The following is a 19,347-nucleotide window of genomic DNA, read 5'->3' as shown; positions in this document are numbered from 1 at the left end:
ACATTTGCTGCTCCATTCATTGGTGTGCTTACTGCTTTGTAAGACTTGCAGATTTAGAATTTGCACCTAAGGAGGCACTTTTGTCTCTCTTTCTCCTCTGCACGAGCACTATTCAGACTGGGGAAACTGGATGTTTAGGAGAGGACAATTTGGGATGGTCTATTCCAGTAAACCAAAGCAACACTCAGTGGTGTTTTCATAGATTCACCAGCCTGAACACTAAAAATCAACCACCATGATTATTTAGCTTATCGACCTGTGCAACACAGGCCACCATATTCCTCCCAATAATTCCTGCATCAAAGCCTTATCTTGTGGTCAAGCCAAAGCATATTTTTAGAGGGCCATCCAGAAACCAGCATGACTTTAAAATGTGATTTATAGCCTTAAAACATTTTCTGCCCTATTGCACTTCACTTCCTTTAAAGCAAGCTATCTGTAACAGGGTGAGAATAATTTTGCTCATCATCAGCTGTGCTTGAAAATGATGTGCTTTAATTACAAGCCATACAATAAGAAACTCTTGTGCAACAGAGTCCAAAATATATGTGACCCCTTTTTTCTCTGCACAAAAGCCAATGCTGTATCTAACACCACTGACTCTTCTGTCAACACAAGCAGAGGAGGAAAGAAGAGGAGGCCTTCAGGAGCTGAAGGAGGAAGAATTGCATGAGAAATATGCCACAGCACTGAATTAAGTTCCTATGCCACCACCATCCAGGCACTTAACATCTGCACAAAGGGCAGAGGCAAGTAACACAGAGGTTACACAAGCAAAGCCTAAGCAGGAACTGATGCTCATAAACATCTCAGAAGTCCTTTGTTTTCTGCTTTCACTCCAGGTAAGTCTGTGCCCCACAGAACATGGAGGCATTTGGGCTTTTTTGGAGCAGTTCTGTAAAGTGTGGATGCTCATAACGTTATGATTCAGACAAGGGACTCCCCTGGCCACAGACCATTACCTCACTGGCACCAGCCTCAATCTTAGCCTGGCATTTACTGAACAACATCTGTGCTATGCCAGTACATCAGCATTAAAGATAGTTACAGTGCTCAGTGTGAACGAAAAAGCTTGGCTCTCAACTGCTGCCTTCTCTGCACAGACTATGGAAGCAAGTTCCTGTATTTGATTAAGATAAATCCCTGTGTAGGTACATGCTGCTTTACTGAACTTCCTGCAAATGTGACAGCCTCAGCAATGCAGGAGCAGTGGGGCATTCATGCCAAACAGTGTGCTCAGGTCCCTGGCAGGAAGCATGGCGTGAGCATCTCAGAGGTACCACTCGTTTCCACGCCTGGACTCAAAGTGAGATGAGACAGCAGCTCAGCATGACAGGTAGTAACATCCACTGATGGCAAAGGCTCCTAACAAAACTCAGGGAGAGCAGAATGCTCAGCCAGAGCCCTTGCTGCCAGTGAAATGGAAGAAAATTGCTGGAATAGGAACACTGCTCAAAAAAGCAGAAAGGATGAAACACCAAGTATTGTGACCAGAGGAAATCCATCCAGCAGCGTGATCTCCACAGGTAGCAGGGCTGCCCCACATGCCCCATTGGTGAATCTGACCTCATTCTGGCATTCTCAGAGACCTTTGCAAACCATAGTTCTCAGATATATGAAGAAAAAGGAGGGACCTAGAAAATCTGGCTACTCCAGGCTTAAATTTATTTAGCCTTAGACAAGGATAGGTGTTGATGGTGAGCTCAGGGTAGAATGCAGCCCTGCAGTAGGATCAAAAGATCCATAGCCAGGCTGGGATTGGAGCTGCAGTCAGGTGGGAGAGAGTATTCCCAGGCATCTCACTGTTTGGAGATGCTTCAGAGGGTGGCCTCGAGGTCAGAGACTCAAGGGGGCACTGGAACCCAGGAGCAAGGGGACACAACTCAAAGGGTACTGTACAAACAAATGAGAGCTTGTGCAAGCACAGACTTACAAGATGTTCACAACTGGAGAAAAACTATTCTCTTGAGATCAGCAAGACAAGAACAACCAAAACTCTTGGAACTCTGTGGACTGCTGCCACTAGATCAAATCACCCAGCTTTTCTGCCAGGAAACAAAGCCCTCACCACGACTCTCTTGAGTTTCTGCTTTACATGGCTGCGGGGGTTTGAAAACACAACTGAAAGGCTGCCAGTTTATCAGCATCTATGCCCTGGCAGGCCTTTGTCATCAAGCAGAGGAGGGACAGGCTCCAGCTCTAACAGCATTAGTGAAGCTCCAGCGGTCTGCTGGGGGAAGCAGGTTTGCCTCCATGCAGACACATTTCACATTTCCCTCTGTGCACAGCCTGTTCTGGGTTGCTGAAAAAGAAAGAGCATCAAAGGGGAGGATCATTTCTGTCTGGCATGGGGCAGCAAAGCCATTTTTACAGCAGCTCTCCTCCTCTATTCCCCATTCTGCCTCTCTGATAGCAGAATGAATGCTGAGCCCTCAAAGTCCCATCACACAGCAGCTCTGGCACGTGCTTACATCTTGGTTTGTCATTTCCCAGTAGGGCCGCTCGCCGTAGGACATCACCTCCCACATCACAATGCCGTAGCTCCAGACGTCGCTGGCAGACGTGAATTTGCGGAAGGCGATCGCTTCAGGCGCTGTCCATCGAATGGGGATCTTCCCTCCCTAAATGGAAAAGAAATGGAGAAAAACCCCAAAAAATAGATTGCAGAGGAGGGCAGAGAACATGTGAAAAAAGTCGAAACAGCTCTTCTCAGAGCACCAAGGGATGTTATTTTCTCTCTGGAAAGAGACATCGAATTTTAAAGTAAATCTGTTTGACAGCATGGGGCCCCTTTCCACATTATCTCAGCCCATAAGCATTTGTAGGCTGCCTACTAATTGGCTGTCCTGAAGGTTTGTTGTTTGAATGTTGTTTGAATGCTGGGACATGTATAGGATCAACATCTCAATTATGTTGCACGGGCTGGTAAGGGAATACAGTTCCTCCATTTCTGAGAGCGAGCGGGGGAGGAACAGACAGTTCTGAGGCTGAGGAAGACTTTGATCTAACGAGGGCTTCATGCAAATTGCTGCGGAAGTAATTCCCTTTTTTTTCTTTTTTCTTTTTTTTAATGCAGTCCTGGTCCTGCAGAGAGATCTGTGTAGCAGGCACAGAAATCTGTGTGCGCAAAGACCAGCCGGCTTAGCCTCTGCTGTGGGACTCAAAATGATGCCACAGCTGTCAAATGTGCTTTGCTGTTTCCTTTTCTCCTTTCTATCATTTTAGAAATCAAACTTCAGATCAGCTCTGAGAAGGGAAAGGGGAGGGAAAGGAGAGTCTGGATTAAGGAATACTTTTCTCATTGGATTTAAAGAGCTGTCTCTCTTGATTTATATAAAAAAATATTTTTCTGTGAAGTCCCTTCCTCTACGTGTTGAGCTAAATATTGGAAGGTTTCCCTGAATGCCCCCTAACAGTGTTTGTTATTGGAAAAAGACAAGACTTGGAACACATTTTCAAAGCAACTTTTAAAAAGTCTCTTCTTCCCATAATTACTTATTCACAAGCTCAGCAGCGCATGCCTTAAGTGAAGGGCCAGATTCTCAGCAGTGCCAATTAGCACATGGCAGCACAGGGGAGCCACAGCAGGGCTGGCCAAGAGCCCTTCAGCCTGCAGGGAAGTGCCAGACCAGCTGTGCACTGAGTCCCATCACGGGGCCATGACTGACAAAAGCTGAAAGGCCTTTCCAAAATGTCCACAGGAACAGGGAACATGACACAGGACAGCTCCCACCACCCACAAAACAATACCCTTGGAAAAACACAGTAATAAGACATGCCCAAGGTGTGCCAATCACTGTCATTAATATTGGAGGCTCACTCCAAGCCTGTGCTGTTAAAGGTGGGTCTTGCCCAGCCCCTCTCTCCAGTGCCAGTGCCATGTGAGCAGAGCAGGGGCAGAGCACTGAGGATGGAAAAGCTCTTTCTTGGGTTGGGAGAAATCAGTCTCAACTGGGTGCAATGCGCATTATTTACAGTGGGCATTCGTTACATGCTTAACAATGTTTTAAAAGGGTCAAATTGTTCAGAAGACCGTGGCTTACGTCTCAGAATGGGTGTCTGAGCGAAGCAATTGCTCTTTCTTCCCTTTGGTATTCACCAAAGTGGACAGAGTAGAGTTTAGAATCATGGCAATTTCGCAGTGTTTGCCATTTGACTCGTGTACTCAAACTTCAGTTATTAGTTAAGCTCTGTGTTATTTGGATGTCTCCAGCATAAATTAAAGGCATTTGCAAAACTAATCTGGTGACAATTAACTGTTATCACCTGATCTAACCCTCTTGCACAGTTTAGAGGCTCTGGATTCATAGAAAGTCTTGGCTAGAGAGCCTGAACACCAAAATGTAGCAAGAAATACATTTCTCTTGAGCTCAATCAGCTTGACATCCCCATAACTGACCCTGGTTGTATACGCTGCTTCAGGGTCATCTTCTAGGACTCTGGAGAGGCCAAAGTCTGACACCTTGCAGACCAAGTTGCTGTTGATCAGGATGTTTCTGGCGGCCAGATCTCTGTGCACATAACCCATGTCAGACAGGTACTTCATTCCTGAGGCGATGCCTCGCAGCATCCCAACCAGCTGGATGACGGTGAACTGCCCATCATTCTTCTGCAAAAGGAAGGAGACTTTTGATGAGTTGAGAGCCTCTGCACCCTCAGCATTGTGTGTGCATGAATAAAAATGCCAAGGCAAGTCTCCAAGGAAGGAAACCAGGAAAATTAATAATTCATTACTCTCATGCTCTGACCATGAAGCTTTTCTAAGTTTCACTGTTTAGATTAAGATCTCTAGAGACAAAGCTAAGGAAATGTAGTTCTTTTAACTTGAGATCAAGGAACGAGCTGCATCTACTGGTGACTGATAGAGAAACTGTGACTGGAGCGAACACATGTGTATAAGGTGTATAAGGGCACCAGGCTGGGCTGTTTCTCAGTCAGGCAACTGAATGGCACCAAGGTGCATGGAAATCCTACCTGTCCATGAACACTTGAGGGGGTAGGGGCTCTTTCCCATGTTGCCACATTGAATTTCTAACCACTTCCCTCACTCTCCCTTCTCTAGCTTTTACATTTAATGGAAAAACTGACAAGTCTGGGGTTTGCTATGCTGGAGTATGGGTCTGCTCCTGAACCACACCACATTTTGCAGGCTAAGCTAGTACTTTCCACTGCCTTCTAAAAGAAATGTAATATCCTTCAATTTATTCTTTCCTGTTTCTATCATTGCATGCCCCAGGTCCTTCATGATGCTATGTAAATGCAGATCAAAGAGACAACTGAGCTACTCCTGCCTCTGGACAGCACCAACACCCAGAAAACATTTTTATTTGCCTTAACCATCTACAAAGAACCCAAACTAAGTCCCCAGCTCCCCCCGGAAAAGGGATCTAAGTAATACCTTTAAAAATGTATCCAGAGAGCCATTCTCCATGTATTCAGTCACTATCATTACTGGTTTGCCTAGAATAAAAAAAGTGCATGAGTTTGTTAGGAATTTATCTAAAACACATGAGCAATAAAAAAGTCTTTTAATAGTGTCTCTGCATCTGGATATACAGCCATGCAACAGTAAATCTACACCCAGACACTGCTGTCCCAGCAGGATGACAAGAGCTGTTCCCAGAATATACAGAGAAGTAGGGAGATTGAGGAGGAAGGGATGAAAAACAAATGCCACATTATGGGTGGGGTGCCAAGCCCTAGACTCTTTAGATGATGATTGAGAAGGACATTGCAAGCTAAACCCAGGCAGCCTTTTTATTGCCTCCACCAACAAGCTGAAATCTTGCAGAGGCCAAACTGCACACAGCAAAGTCTTCAGACCCTCCCCTCAAGCCTCAACCTGTTACCCTGAAGTAACAACAGGAGCCCAACAAGAGTAACAAGGATGATGTGAAGCTTGGGCTTGGTAGCCACCAAAACTGAGACTAGGAAAGGATGGGATTGCATTCCTTGTAATTCAAGTCATTCCATGTGACTACCCTTGTAAACACATCTGGAAGTAAGAGAAGGAATATTTGCACTGCAGAACAAAAGCTCATTAAGTGTGGAATGAGTGCAAGTGGAAATCAAAGTAAAAGTTCTTAACAAAAGACCTGGTGTCCTATTGTTGACAGGAATAATAATGTTTTTCCAAATCTGTTTGATTAATTTTCATGCCCGAGTCATTTTAATGGTAATTATATATAGTTTTTGCTCAGTTTTTAAATCTAATTTCTCGCTAGCTTGCCACAATGGCGTAGCAATAATTAATGTGGTGTGCTCCAGCCCTTGTAAATTCAATGAAATCTTATAAGAACATGTAAATTATTTTTTATTTAAATCAATTTCCATTAGCTAGCACAAAGCACAGACAAAAGAGAAGCTGTCAGTTATTTGTAAAGTGCATTATAAATGTCTTTTATAGAAATGATCAACGAGAACTGCTGTGTGTCATAACATGCACATGAAGGTAAATACTAAAAATCAGTGCATGTCCTACCTTTTAGATAGATCTTAATTTTCCCATTTTTGATTTCCTTAACTATTTTGTCTAATTTACTGCTTAATTATGTACATAACAAAGGTAATTGTGAACTTGTCAATCAAAGTTCTCATTGTTGTGCAAACATTACCTTTGCAGCACGAAGGACCTGTGCTGCTTCAATTCTTTTACGTTACTCTCAAAGCTGTTGCCCAAGCATGAAACTTGCCCAAAATAGTACTTTTGATATGAGAAATGCACCTTGGGACCATGAAAAATATTGCTGAATCCCAAATGAAAGGTGGGCCCCACCTTTAAGGATGATGGCCATCTGTCTACACACAGCATGGGCTGAACGTAGGAGGGAGGAGAGATCTCAGGGTCCATGGCTACTGGATGGCAAACATGCCAGTGGCTTTGCAGGGAAGAAAACTCCAGGGATATCTCAAATGTTAATGTTTTGTTTTTAAAAGCTAAACACCCAATGGTAGCATGGGGTCCTTTATCTCTGACACTTCAAGGCAGTGTTGCAGTGAGAATGGTGCCTTGTTATGCCACTACCCTGGGGGACCTCCTCCAGACTCCTGCCTTTGGATGCCATCAGAGAAAAAAAACCAGTAAGATTTCTGGCACTTATGTTTCATTATCTGACTGCTGCAGGTTGGCAGCAATCACGGAATAAATTAACCCCATCTCCAAGAGCATGGAAATAAGGACACAAATAGATAACTTTCAACAAAGTAAATTAAAAGTAAACATCAGCCTTTCCAAAGTGCTGGGCTGATTCTCTGTGTCACCAGGGCTTCCTCCTGCTGTCAGTACATGGTCATAAAATATATGTGGATGGCACTCATGTCAGTGGTGTGCACATTGCATCAGTGCAACCAAATGGGATGCAAATGAAAACTGTCACTACCTTTCTAAAGCAGAAATAGCAAAGGGTTTGTCTGCAAGAGGACAATGAACATGATTAGTCCAAATTAACTAAGGTGTGCATTTGAACTATATTAGTTAAATACAATGACATTCTCATTCAGAATTAAAAATGGCCTAATTTGATTTAACCTAATTTACTTCCCAGGTAAATCATGATGCAGCAAAGACATTTTACCCTAAAGATCTGATTCTGCAAAAGGCCAATGACCGAGATAATGAAGGGTAAAAGAAGTTAAATACTTAGAGATTCATAAAAGTTGTTTTGGTCCATGTAAAAGAAAAGGAAAAACCTATGAAGATGCTACAGATGTCTGCTGGAAAAAAAACTGAGTACAGTAAACAAATATTTACTGAACTAATAAGAAGCTCTGGGTGCATACTAAATCCAAACTCTAGTTGCTCCAAGACCAATTTAGGAGCAGGGCTCCCTGTGTTTCCACAGCTTTCAGAGCAGACAGCTACTTTATATAAAGCCAGCTTGCTAGAGAGGAACATTCTCACTAAAAGTGGAATTTCCAACCATCCCCTGAGGCCCCAGCAGCCAAAAGGACTCAGGCCAATGCAAGTAGCAGCTTTAATGGATGTATAATCATCACTCGCTCCCAGCCCAATATTCCATGTTCCTGAAGGGCTAGAAATTTGAGCTCTTACACAGGGTGTCCCTGAGAGATTTTGGTATTTATTAAAATTTTGGGAGAAATCCATTTTGGTTATTTTTTTCTTAAAAGTTTTAGGAAATGCAATTTCAAAGTAAAATGCAAGAAAAGGCTGTTGATTACAAAACAGCATTGATTTTGTGGAGATTACAAGGACAAAAAGCTGGAGCCTCTGTACCTTCTCTATTGCAGCTCTGAAAAAAACTGATGCCGGAGACGCTTCCCCTGAGGAATGACAAATTGTACTGAGAGCAGCACATGGCCCTGAATGCCACCACCTGAGCAGCAGCAGCTAAGCAAGCTCTGACATTGCCAAACATGAAGGCAAGAGGGGAGACAACCATTCACACCTGTGAGGCTGGTGCTTCTACACTTAAAACACATCTTAAAATAAAGAAGTAGTTATTTATCTTAGAATTTAGAATTAGTTAGCAAAATAATCCTTGGTGCCAATAATGCAGATCCTCCAAGGCTCTAAAATGGATGAATAACAACCACTCTACACATTTTCCACGGGCTCAGCACAGCACCAACAGTCTTGTGCTGGGCACACCTGGATGTGCCATCCCTTTCCCTGCCCTTATCTTTAGTGCATACCGTAATTTGGAGAAGAACTGGGCTGGAAAAGTTACAGAAGGCTGTTTTGCTAACTGAGCAGTCAGACCTCAGTAACTCTCAATCCCTCTCATATGCCAGCACCATGGGCAACTATTATCAGGGACATCTCTAGCAGATCCCAGAGGGAGCTTGCTTTAATTGTGGTTTTACACCTTCCTGTCATCTTCACCTACAGTCTTGTTCTTCTGCCCTGCTTCTGGAAAGCAAAACTTTTTTTGGGGAAATGATGAGAAGTGCATTCAGAACAGGCATCACCTAAGTCTTTCCCCTTTAACCAACCCTCCCAACAGCCAGAGCTCACAGTGAGCAGTCCACAGCAAGTTGTACCTACTTTTTGTGACAACACCTTCCAGGTGGATGATGTTGGGGTGGTCAAACTGCCCCATGATGCTTGCTTCTCCCAAGAAATCTCTTCTCTGTTTCTCTGTGTAACCCACCTTCAGGGTTTTGATAGCCACTGGAAACTCACGCTTTCCCTGCAGCTTCAGCCTCCCACTGCAGACTTCCCCAAATTCACCTGCACAAGAGAATGAGGAAGAGTGGGATCACACCACATCAAGGGAACACATGATGTGCCTGTGTCTACAGGATGCAGCACAGCCTTGGCTGATGGAAAGCACAAAGGGCTGCCCTGCGTTCACGGATACGGACTGTTGAACATCGCAGTGATGACTATCTCAAACAGCCACTGCACCACAAGCCAAGTAATTCATAAGCACAAGAAAACTTGGAGTAAAAATGTAATTTTCCTATATTTAAAGAGATATGCTTTATATTCCACTGGGTTTTTTTCTAATTTAATGTTTTTGTCTACTACATGAAAGAGTCTGTCATATCCTATACCACTGTCATGTGTGGACAGCTATAAAACTCAAACCACTTGCTTCTTAAACTTCCTTTGGTAAGTTACATAAATGGAAAGCTGTCAGCTTTTCACAGTAACATATATTTTTATAGACTATAAACTCTTTGCAATTGTATTACTACCTTTCCCAAAAAGTAACCTAAATGGACTTTTTTCTGGTGAACATTAAATTCCATCCAAACCCACAATTTCAGAGGATAGAAAATACTCCTAAGGTCAGATACAAGTCTAAAGAAACAGCTTTACTGGAAATAAAATGGGAATTTCTTCTTCTAACCAAGGACGTTTAAAGCTTTGGACTTTGGCTTGTGCTTTTTTAATGTCCCAGGTGACCTCTTATTTTTAATTTTTCCTTCAAGACTGACAAGGTTGGGGGCTAAAAAGCTTAACATGGTAAAAAGAATGTGAAACTTAAGTGACTCCTTTCCCTTAGCATCCATTGAAAAAGCTCAGCTGACCATTTGTGACCATTTTCTAGACCATTTTCTGAAATTTTCTGAATTTTCAATTCAGCTCCTGAATTTCAAAACTGCAGACATTGACAGGTCTGTCCCAAGCTTCAGCTGGAACATGTTCACCTTCACTTGAGGGTACCTAACAGTTCAAATATTTCATGGCCCTTCCCAGATCTCTCATATTAAGAAAGCCAACCCTTCATGTTGCAAAGGGTCATGGAAAGCATCTCCATACCAGCTCCGATAACTCTTTCAATGGTTATGCATGAAGCTTCAATTTCCTTAGCAAACTCGTGGACAGCTTGATTAGGGTCCTCGTAGGTGTGGGGGTCCACATAGGTCCTCACTCCAGGCAGCTTAACTGCAAACACAAATTAAGCACATTCAATGGCACGTGACATCACGGAAAATGGGCATTACACACTCCTGTCCCTTGCACTCTGCTCTGCTGGAAATTTATTTCTATGGTGAAAATGAGTATCATTCTTGAAAAATGACATTTAGTTTATATGTGACATATGTGCAACTTTGGCATATTTAGAAAAGCACAACAGTGCTCAGCTGGAATGGTGTGCAGTTAAAATCCCTTTTGGTGCTGTGTAATGGGTTGGTCCAGCGTCTGGTAGAAAAGAATTCCTTTCTGGAGCTAGAGAGGGTACACCAGGAGGAAAAGTACAAATAGCAAAATGTTACAGGAGTAATTTGCAAAGCAAGCTGGATGGATGGGGGTTGATGGAGAGCTGAAATAAATTATGCCCTACCAGTCACACATCAGCTAATCAATCGCCCACACTATTTCAGATGGAGTTACTGAGATTTAAAAGAACTGCATATTTGCAGTACAAAGCCTGTGGGTTGTATCAGTATAAATATAATCAATAGCGGGCTTTTTCTCCAGGACTTGAGAAGGGAAAAAGTATTTTCATTATCCATATTAGAAGTTTGTTTTGACAATCATTAAGGCTACTCACATGAAGAATTGCTCATCAGTCTAATGAGACAGCTACATTACACTGTGGCTCTTAATTGATTTGCTTCCTGCTGCCTTCATTACATAGCACTAATGGAAATTTGACTTTCACTCACAATGTGTTTGCCTTTTCCACCCCAAAAGGCACCTCACTGTTACCCATCCCCAGATCCCACAGCTCTTGATGAAGGAAGGACTGATAGAAACCACAAGATTTGCTTTCTAGCATCACTGCAGAGGGGTTTTCTATACAAGGGCATTAACACAACACTTCTGAAAGCTTCCTAGGTGTAGGAAATAGGTGTTATTCCTCACACCTCTGCAGAGGCATCCAAGCTGAAGAGCAGCAGTGGGCTTGGCCCTCACAGCTGCCTGGGATGAAGCAAAGGTTTCAAACAGGTGTGTTGGACTGATGCATCCAGACCACAAAAATGTTGAGTTGTTATGTGCTGAGCAGAAACAATTAATAACATCTTGGTTCACACAGCAAAGACAGAGGAACAAACCAAAATGGCTCACTGGAATGATCTGGTGCAAACATACAGGTGAGAACAGCTCAGCACATATAAGGACTGTTCAAATCCTCAGTTCTCTGTGGGGCTTGCAGCAGGGGCAGGGGGGAACTTCTGCACAAACAATTCTATTGTGAATTACCACCAAAAGCAGATTTTTTTTTTTCCTTCAGAAAACCACCTCTCAGTTGAATTTCTCATTACCACAGAAAGCCAAAACCACTTATGTATGTTCACTCTTTACTCACTGTGGCCATTATGAAAATGCATCTTTTCTTCTTCTGGATCTTGCTTAGCCTTGCTATAGCCACATCGCCTGGGGAAAAAAAAACAAAACAAACCACAACAGAAGAGTATTTTTGTCTCTGGTATGGCAGAACTCCATTCTTTACTTTGAGTCATACAATGCACAAAAACCCAGAGCAGTGACGAACCCAACCTCTCTGGTGGCTCTATTGCTGCTGTCCCAGTTTTAGCTCATCAAACTGGTTGCAATTTCCCTAACGGGATTCAGGGCTCAAGGCCCATGGATTTTCAATTGGACTTGTGTTTCCAAATCCCACAGATGCTTCTGAAAAACTCCACTCTACCTGACATTTAATGCAGCTATTTTTAAGAAGAAAAGAAAGCGGGAACAGGAAGGACAATGAAAGGGGAATGGGATGAAACATTAGAATTGCAGAAACAAAATCTCCTGGACTGCAGAGCTTTTGCAGGCACTGTGTCGTATGTCTTGCATGCTCCCCTTCATCCACTGTGCATTTGGACAGAACTTTAAATTATGGTATTTTAGAAAATGGCCTTGTGTAAATATTAACATCTTATATACATGCAAAAGAATGGCTTAAAACAAAGCAAAACCAAACCTGTTGCCTCACTGCCTTCAGGTGTCTCCTACATATTGTTGGCTCTGCACAGCATTTCATGCACATCTCCTCTCTTTCCACAGAGGAGCTGCCATTCATGGAATCCCCTCTGCCCAGCAGAAAAAAGATGGAAGAAGGCAAGCTGCCTGACCTATCCCGCTCCCACCTTAGTGCCAGACAGTGCAGGGATAATGCTGAATACTACCATGGAGTGACAACTACAGTTATATGGAAGTTGCATCTCTCCCAGGGAATCTCCTATTTGTTTTTGGTTGCTCTTCCCCGACTCTTCATTCTTCTCATTGGTTTTCTAGGTGATAGTTTTGCATTAACTGTCTGCTTTGGTGGTACTTCTGAGATCTGCTTCACTTAGACAACCACATGGAAGCCCCAGAACAACTGCAGTGGCAAGAAAAATTGCTACACACACACACACACACACACACATTTAAAAATACAGGATGATGTATGTAGGATACACATATATATGCCTGTCTTTCCTGATAACATAACTGGATATGGAACTGGATCATCCTTACAAGAAACTGCATAAGCATGAGACTGAAGGACACCGCTTGGTGGAATGAAAATCCTGGAACAGACACCTGCAAGCCAGCCAGCATGCAGTGGAATCACTAGCTGGCACACCTCAAAGAAAGCCTCAGGCCACTAAGAAGCCACTTAAAGCTGAGAAACCTCTCTTCCATCGCTTCCATGATTTTTGAGCTAGGGGCATGTGAGCACTCCAGCATCACTCACAGCAAGGAGGAGCATATGATTAGCAGGAACAAAACTGCAATTAGGAGGAGGCAGTAACAGGCATCTGCATGAAACATGCCCTCAGCATGAAGTCCTATTATAGGGAATTGCTGTCTGCCCAGATCCAAGGGGTCAAGCAGCCTTTTGGCTATAGGATCCTGGCACTGGTGAAATGATCACAATTACAGACAAAAAGCCTGGACACGATGAGACCCTGCCACTGAGATGGACTCAGCAGAGCTGGATGCTGGACAGCTGAGGAAAGGAAAAGCAACATGAGCTTCTGGGGCTGTTCCGGGGAAGAGGAAGCTTACCTTGGGGACAAAGGAGACCTGTGCTACAGGAAGAGGAAGGAAAAAGAGATTGCAAAGCTTGTGCAAGCACAGGGGAACGGATCAAGAAGACAAGGGAAAGCTGGCAAGCAATTGAGGACACAGGCAGGGAGATGAAGAGGTTGCACTTGATAAACAGCCAGGCTATACATGCAGGGCATGATTTCAGCAGCAGCAACCAAGCTGAGACCATAATACTTGAATGCAAACCCCACAAGAACAGCACTGAGGTGCCCAGAATTGTGGCTCAGTGATCTGCATGGTGGTGCTCATTGCCTTGCTCTAAAAGCAGCAGTGACATTTCCTGAGATGGGGTCCTGCATAACTCAAAATCTAAGCACTAGGTGTACATGGAGACCCTGGGAGTAAGGGTCATTTCAAAGCACTTTCTTGTGTTCACAAACCCTTCATGAGAATGCATTTTTTTTCATCATATGACCTCCCCTTTAACTAAACAGAGAGATGAGTCTCAGTATCAAGTCTCACTTCTGGCAACTCCAATTCTTGCAAGTTGCCACAGTTACATCAACTTTCTCAGAACTCATTTTTTTGGATGGAGGCATATGACTCAGTTTGCCTTTTAAAAATACACAGATATGTCAATTCATCCTTCTACCAAAAGCAGGTATCCGATACTTCTTCTGCTTTGCCTTTTGGAGCAAACACCCTTATCTCTTCCTCAGGTTTGGAGCACTTTGCCTGTAAAAATGCTTTTCTAACATTTTATAATATTCTAACACTGCTGCAGTGTCTGGATTGATCATCCTTTCTATGACCTGCATCTCCCAATTCCTTGACCATAAATACGGAGGAGACAGAGAGACGCCATCCCCTGCATAGAGTGATCCAAGCACACCTTGCTGCACAATGACCCATGTTTTACTGCCCAGGGACACACCCCAAGGGCCAGCACAAACCAGTTGGCTGCAGCTGGCCCCTTCTCTTGAGCTGGGTAACACATACAGCAGCACATCACATTAGCATACGAAATCAGGCTCTGGGACGCCTGAAGCATCGTTAAAACAAGCCTTGACAAGACACATCAAAGTGAAATGGCAGCTAGTGGACTGTGACTGTCAAGCAACAGTTGGGTGTCACTAATAAAGCTTGCTGCACAACCTGCCATCCCTTGTGCCCTTCGCACACTTTCTCACACTACTCAGAGTCCACGCTGACTGGGGCCAAACTGCGCTTCTTCTGTTCTTGACCTTCAGATGCTTTAAATAACATACACAAGCAGTTTTTTCTCCTTTCTTCACCAACTTAATCCCATAAAAATCTGTAAATTTGGGTTAACAGTCTGGAGTCACTTTGTGAATCTTTCTGGCAGATCAAAGTATCTAAATATTGTGGCTTTACAATATATTTTGGGCGAAAATAAAGCTCTCAATTGTTTGTGAAATAATCCATTTCTGCACATGCATTTGCTCTTAATATTTATTGGCTAAGCTGTGAGTCAAAAGCTCTGATGGAAGACTCATTCTCTACTTTATTATCACTGTACAAACCATAGATTTTCTATATCTTTGCTGTATCATGCACAGCAAAAGCATAAAGATCCTGACGCTCGCTTCATCTCCCACTGAGCTGGAGACACTCAGCCAAAGAGTTAACGTAATTCAGCAGCACACCTGAATCTCAATTCATTTACTCCTGTTGTGGGTTTGTCCCAGTTTCCCTATGTGGAAAGCAGATGCCTTCCTTGCACAGCTCCGTGTTTTTCAATAAAAGTATCAGAGGTAAAAAGAAAAGTGAGACTTTAAATATTCTTAAGGCATCATGTCTTATTTAAAAACTACTTGCAGATTGGCAGGCAGCTCATAAAATATTTATGGAGCAGATTATAAAAGTGAAGTTATAAAATGATCCCTATATAGGTTTATAAAATATAAAATGGACAGGTAGAAAGATGAACAATCCAGCTGGGAAACCAATGCCCACTACCTTGCATGACAGAAGCCAATTCACAGAGAAAAATCCTTCACAAAGTGAGGCAGAAAGATGCTTGCTCTCCCTGGACTGATGGAGATTCTTTTGTTTCTGCCCCATGTTTCAGGATACCCTTGCTGGGTTGTGTGGCCACTTGAGGCATTCTCCTGAAAACCACAGAATGCCCAAGGGAAAGAGTTTTCATCTCCCTAGCTAGGGCCACCATTCCGGTCACAGCCCAGGCAAGACAGAGCCAGGGGACTGTGAACTTGGACCTTGGATGTCAAGCCCTAGGTGGTGATGTGAAAAAATCTTGACATACTTTTTTTGCAGGCATAGGCCAAAGCATTTCAGCACACAGCCAAGGCATTTCTGGAAATGTAGGTGGGGACAGCATTGAGACATTGCTGATGAGGAAAGGGAATTCACCTTGCCAGGTGCAGTCAGTACCATTGAACAGGTTGTGCCCTGACGCAGCATGCAATTCTCATCCCAGTCTTGCAGAGACTTACACATGTATTTAATGCTCAAATATGAGATAAACGAAGCATAGGCACTTCTCTGAAACAGAGACAAAACACTTTTTTTTTTTTTTTCAGGGGTGAGACCTTCACTCAGAAGCATGTCTTTTACAATAAATCAACTTAGAGGAATGCTTCCAACCCATCTCAAGCTGTCACTTTACAGGAGGTATGCAAGGACTGCAAGGTTATTGTTTACAAGAGGTTAGTGCTTATTTCAGACTATTTGTTCCAAGATGCTAAAGCAATAAAGCTGCATACGTGTTGCAGTGCAGGATCATGTTCCATGCAGAGGAACAAACAAACATGGATCTCTCCATCTGGCCAAGATCCTGTCGCCTCAGCTCATGTGTGGAGACAATAACTTGTTCAGTGAATAGCTTTATCCTTGGTAAACAATGCTGATACTGAGAGCCAGAGGCAAAAGACTACCACTAGTGGTGTTAGTCTGTGTTCAGCATTTGCCTCTGCTGCTTGCAATCCTAGGATAAATTCAATATCAAAAAAACAGGGAATACTGAAGGGACTGGTGTAAACTGAACAGCTTCTATCCTGGAAGTTGCTTTCTGTTTTTCTGTTCACTTTCCTCTTGCACAACATCAAAAGAGTAGTAAAAGGTCTGCTGATGATGAGCAAAGACCTTTAGCTCAGTTCAGGAGATACAGGAGATGGCTGGCCTGAGAGGAATGGGGCAGATTCCCTTCCAAAGGGCTGCAGACTCAAAATCTTCTCAGCTGCTTTCCCAGCACTGCTGTCCCTCTCTACACTCGTGTGACACTGTATTTGACCTCTGATTAACTTGGATGCCTTACAAAGGAAGTTTCACAAATCCAGCAGTGGTATTTTTAGCCTTTGGTCCTTCCCTGCCTTTGCGCTGAATGACTCCCTGCTTTCCTAAACCACCGCCAGAACAATTAAAAATAATTTAAACAAGATACTGTTTTCCCCTCTTGCAGGAAACTCCCTCTGAAGTGATTTCCATAAATCTCTCTAAAGAGCTTGTCGTGCCTTCCCATAGCACAGCCAATGGCATCCGTGCCTTGAAGTAGCTTCTCTCATTTCCCCCTCCCAGCCTGCTGCCACATTAGTCTCCCTGCACCTTAGGAGGAAACCTGCAGAGGGTGTTTTCCAGGTCAGCCAAGTTTTCCTTGTGTGTCCTTCATAGCCATCCAGTCCAATCCTGGTCTTCTCTGAGAACTATTTTCCATTGCTGTCATCCTCCAGTTGGGGGCCATTTGAAGCATGACTTGCAGCGAGGGACTGCCTCGTGCACTGATACCACAGGCATGACAGACAGTGGAAGTACTGCAAGGTTTTCTTTGCCAAAACAGTGGTCCACATACCAGAACAACTTTTTACAGGCACACACTTTGAGCTGAGCATCCTTGCTTGCTAAATCTGCTCTTAAGCACAGAAAAGTCACAAAAAACGAAGAGAAAAACATTCCACCAGGGAGAAAAAAACAAAACCAAAACCCAAACTTCTCCTCTATCAAAACAAAAAATACAGCACCAGAGGACCCAAAAATGGTCCACCTTAGCAACTGCTGTGTCCCACAGCAAGGAACTGCACCATGACCCAGCCAGCCCCATGCAAAGCCTCAGCATCCCCTAGAAAACACAGCAGAAGAGTTCCACACCTCACCAGCTATGCTGAGAAAACCTTCCAGCCTAACAATGCATGTGGGATGTCTCAGAAATTCTGTGGTCTCCAGCAGCTATCTGATGGGGATGGTGATTACATGCGTCTCTTAGGAGGCTTAGGAAGATCACTGCCCACAAAAATATTACAGCTGATTCTTCTTTGGGAAGCAACTCAACTTGCATCCAGGCAAACCAACAGAAATGAAAATCACCCCTCCTTTGACCAGTTAGAAAAGAGGGGAGAGCACAAGAGAGCAGAAAGTGGTGAGGCAGCCCAGATGGTGGCAGAACAGGACAGCATGCAGCATGGACACGCACCTCAGGACACCCGCAGAGATATGTCCACTGCTGCTGGAGCATATCAGGGGCAAGCAGCACCAAGTCATTGCTGTGTATGTCATACACTGCCATGTATGTCCATGACATACCCTTCATTCCACTGACATGCATGTCACATGCCACCAAATAAATACTTTCCTGCTCCCGCCTACCCCCTGCCTCCTCTGGGGGCACATTTCCTCCCCCCAGCCCCTTTGGATGACAAGAAGCAGGACTCAATGGGTGTCCAGCATCCATGGTGTTTTATCAGACACCTGCTGCAGTGTCTGGATTGATCATGGCATAACATAGTGGGTTTTTGCCCCTGAGATCCCTGCTCTTGCTGAAGATACACTCTGCTTCAGGTCACGCTATTTCCAGTTGTTGAGATAGACAAGCTGGGTACAGAGATCGGATGAGAAAGTGATTTCCAGGCCAACACAAGAGAGGGAGGGAGAGGCAGACTGTGCACAGAAAACACGGACGGAGGACACGAAGGAGGAGCCAGCACGGGTGGGAACACTGACCATGTTAGGCTCGGATAGGCAACAGCACGCAGAGAAGAAGCCCACCCACAGCCATGATCGCAGCAACTGAAAAGCAAACAAAAAGGCCCAGGATAAGGAATAATCCCACCGCCCTGGCAAGGTGCAAATACATTCACAACATTTCTATACGTATCTTCTTCCTTCTTATTGCATTTATTACTTGGACCTGAACACCCTGGGCTGCAAAAATTTAATGGCATATGCTATTATTGGTGAAACATGCCTTGGGGAGAGTGTCTAGATCCTGGTGCTGTAAAGCAATTAACCATGTGCTTCCTGTACTGGAGTACCACCATCAGGATTAATGGGGCCACCCATGTGCTTAAACTTAAGCACCTGCCTTGAAGCAGGCAAAGTGACTTTTTTTCCACAAGCATGCATGTGGTACAATTACAATTGCCTTTAAAAAGGGAAAAGTAGTGGATGAATACGAGCCCTGCTTTTGCAGATCCTTGTGCATGTACTCACAGAGCCCTTTCTGCCTCTCCTTGTGTCAGTGAAGCTTTGCACATGTTAGGTATCTGCAGAAGCAGGACCTTGTGAAAGCATTCAGCCTAAATAAACTCAAAATATTGTGAGCTGAAAGGCACTCCATGCAGCCACAGCTTGCCTTTGAAGGCTGCTCAGCCATTACTTTAATCAGACTACAGGTTTGCCTGGCATCAGTTCTCAACCCAATGCTGGCTGCACTTCAGTAATTGTCCTTTATCCTTGTCAGAGAACTTGCACAGACAATTTTTCTGTCACCAAATCTATTAAGATAGTTCATCCTGGAAAAGAACATAGTGCTGAAGAAACAACAGGAAGGACTTCAGTACAAGCAGGAGCCCAATGGTGCAGGTATACTCCAATTAAAGTCAGCTGAAGATCTCTTCACTTCATTTCTCCTCAGGCATCACAAGAAGTAATTCTTGAAAAAATCCCATGCACGTCAGATTTTATACAGTATGACTTAC

General features: G+C 43.8%; 1 protein-coding gene across 18 annotated transcripts in view; it reads right to left on the bottom strand.

Annotated features, from left to right (window-relative positions):
* Positions 1–19,347, bottom strand: part of EPHA5 (EPH receptor A5) — a 193,577-nt gene that overhangs the window by 16,966 nt on the left and 157,264 nt on the right. For 13 of the 18 annotated variants that reach the window (XM_064417313.1, XM_064417307.1, XM_064417308.1 and 10 more), the window contains 7 exons: positions 18,371–18,436; positions 11,724–11,791; positions 10,229–10,354; positions 9,005–9,190; positions 5,399–5,460; positions 4,400–4,609; positions 2,472–2,621 (listed from right to left, as the gene is read on the bottom strand). In XM_064417313.1, the coding sequence (XP_064273383.1) occupies positions 2,472–2,621; positions 4,400–4,609; positions 5,399–5,460; positions 9,005–9,190; positions 10,229–10,354; positions 11,724–11,791; positions 18,371–18,436 (868 nt within the window). The remainder of the gene's footprint in view (positions 1–2,471; positions 2,622–4,399; positions 4,610–5,398; positions 5,461–9,004; positions 9,191–10,228; positions 10,355–11,723; positions 11,792–18,370; positions 18,437–19,347) is intronic. The other 5 variants (XM_064417314.1, XM_064417315.1, XM_064417304.1 and 2 more) reach the window with 1 other exon arrangement.

The sequence above is a fragment of the Passer domesticus genome, chromosome 4 (assembly GCF_036417665.1).
Source record: "Passer domesticus isolate bPasDom1 chromosome 4, bPasDom1.hap1, whole genome shotgun sequence".
In the NCBI taxonomy this organism is placed as follows: domain Eukaryota; kingdom Metazoa; phylum Chordata; class Aves; order Passeriformes; family Passeridae; genus Passer; species Passer domesticus.
The sequence above is the reverse complement of the archived record's forward strand: the minus strand, read 5'-3'. Positions and strand labels throughout refer to the sequence as shown.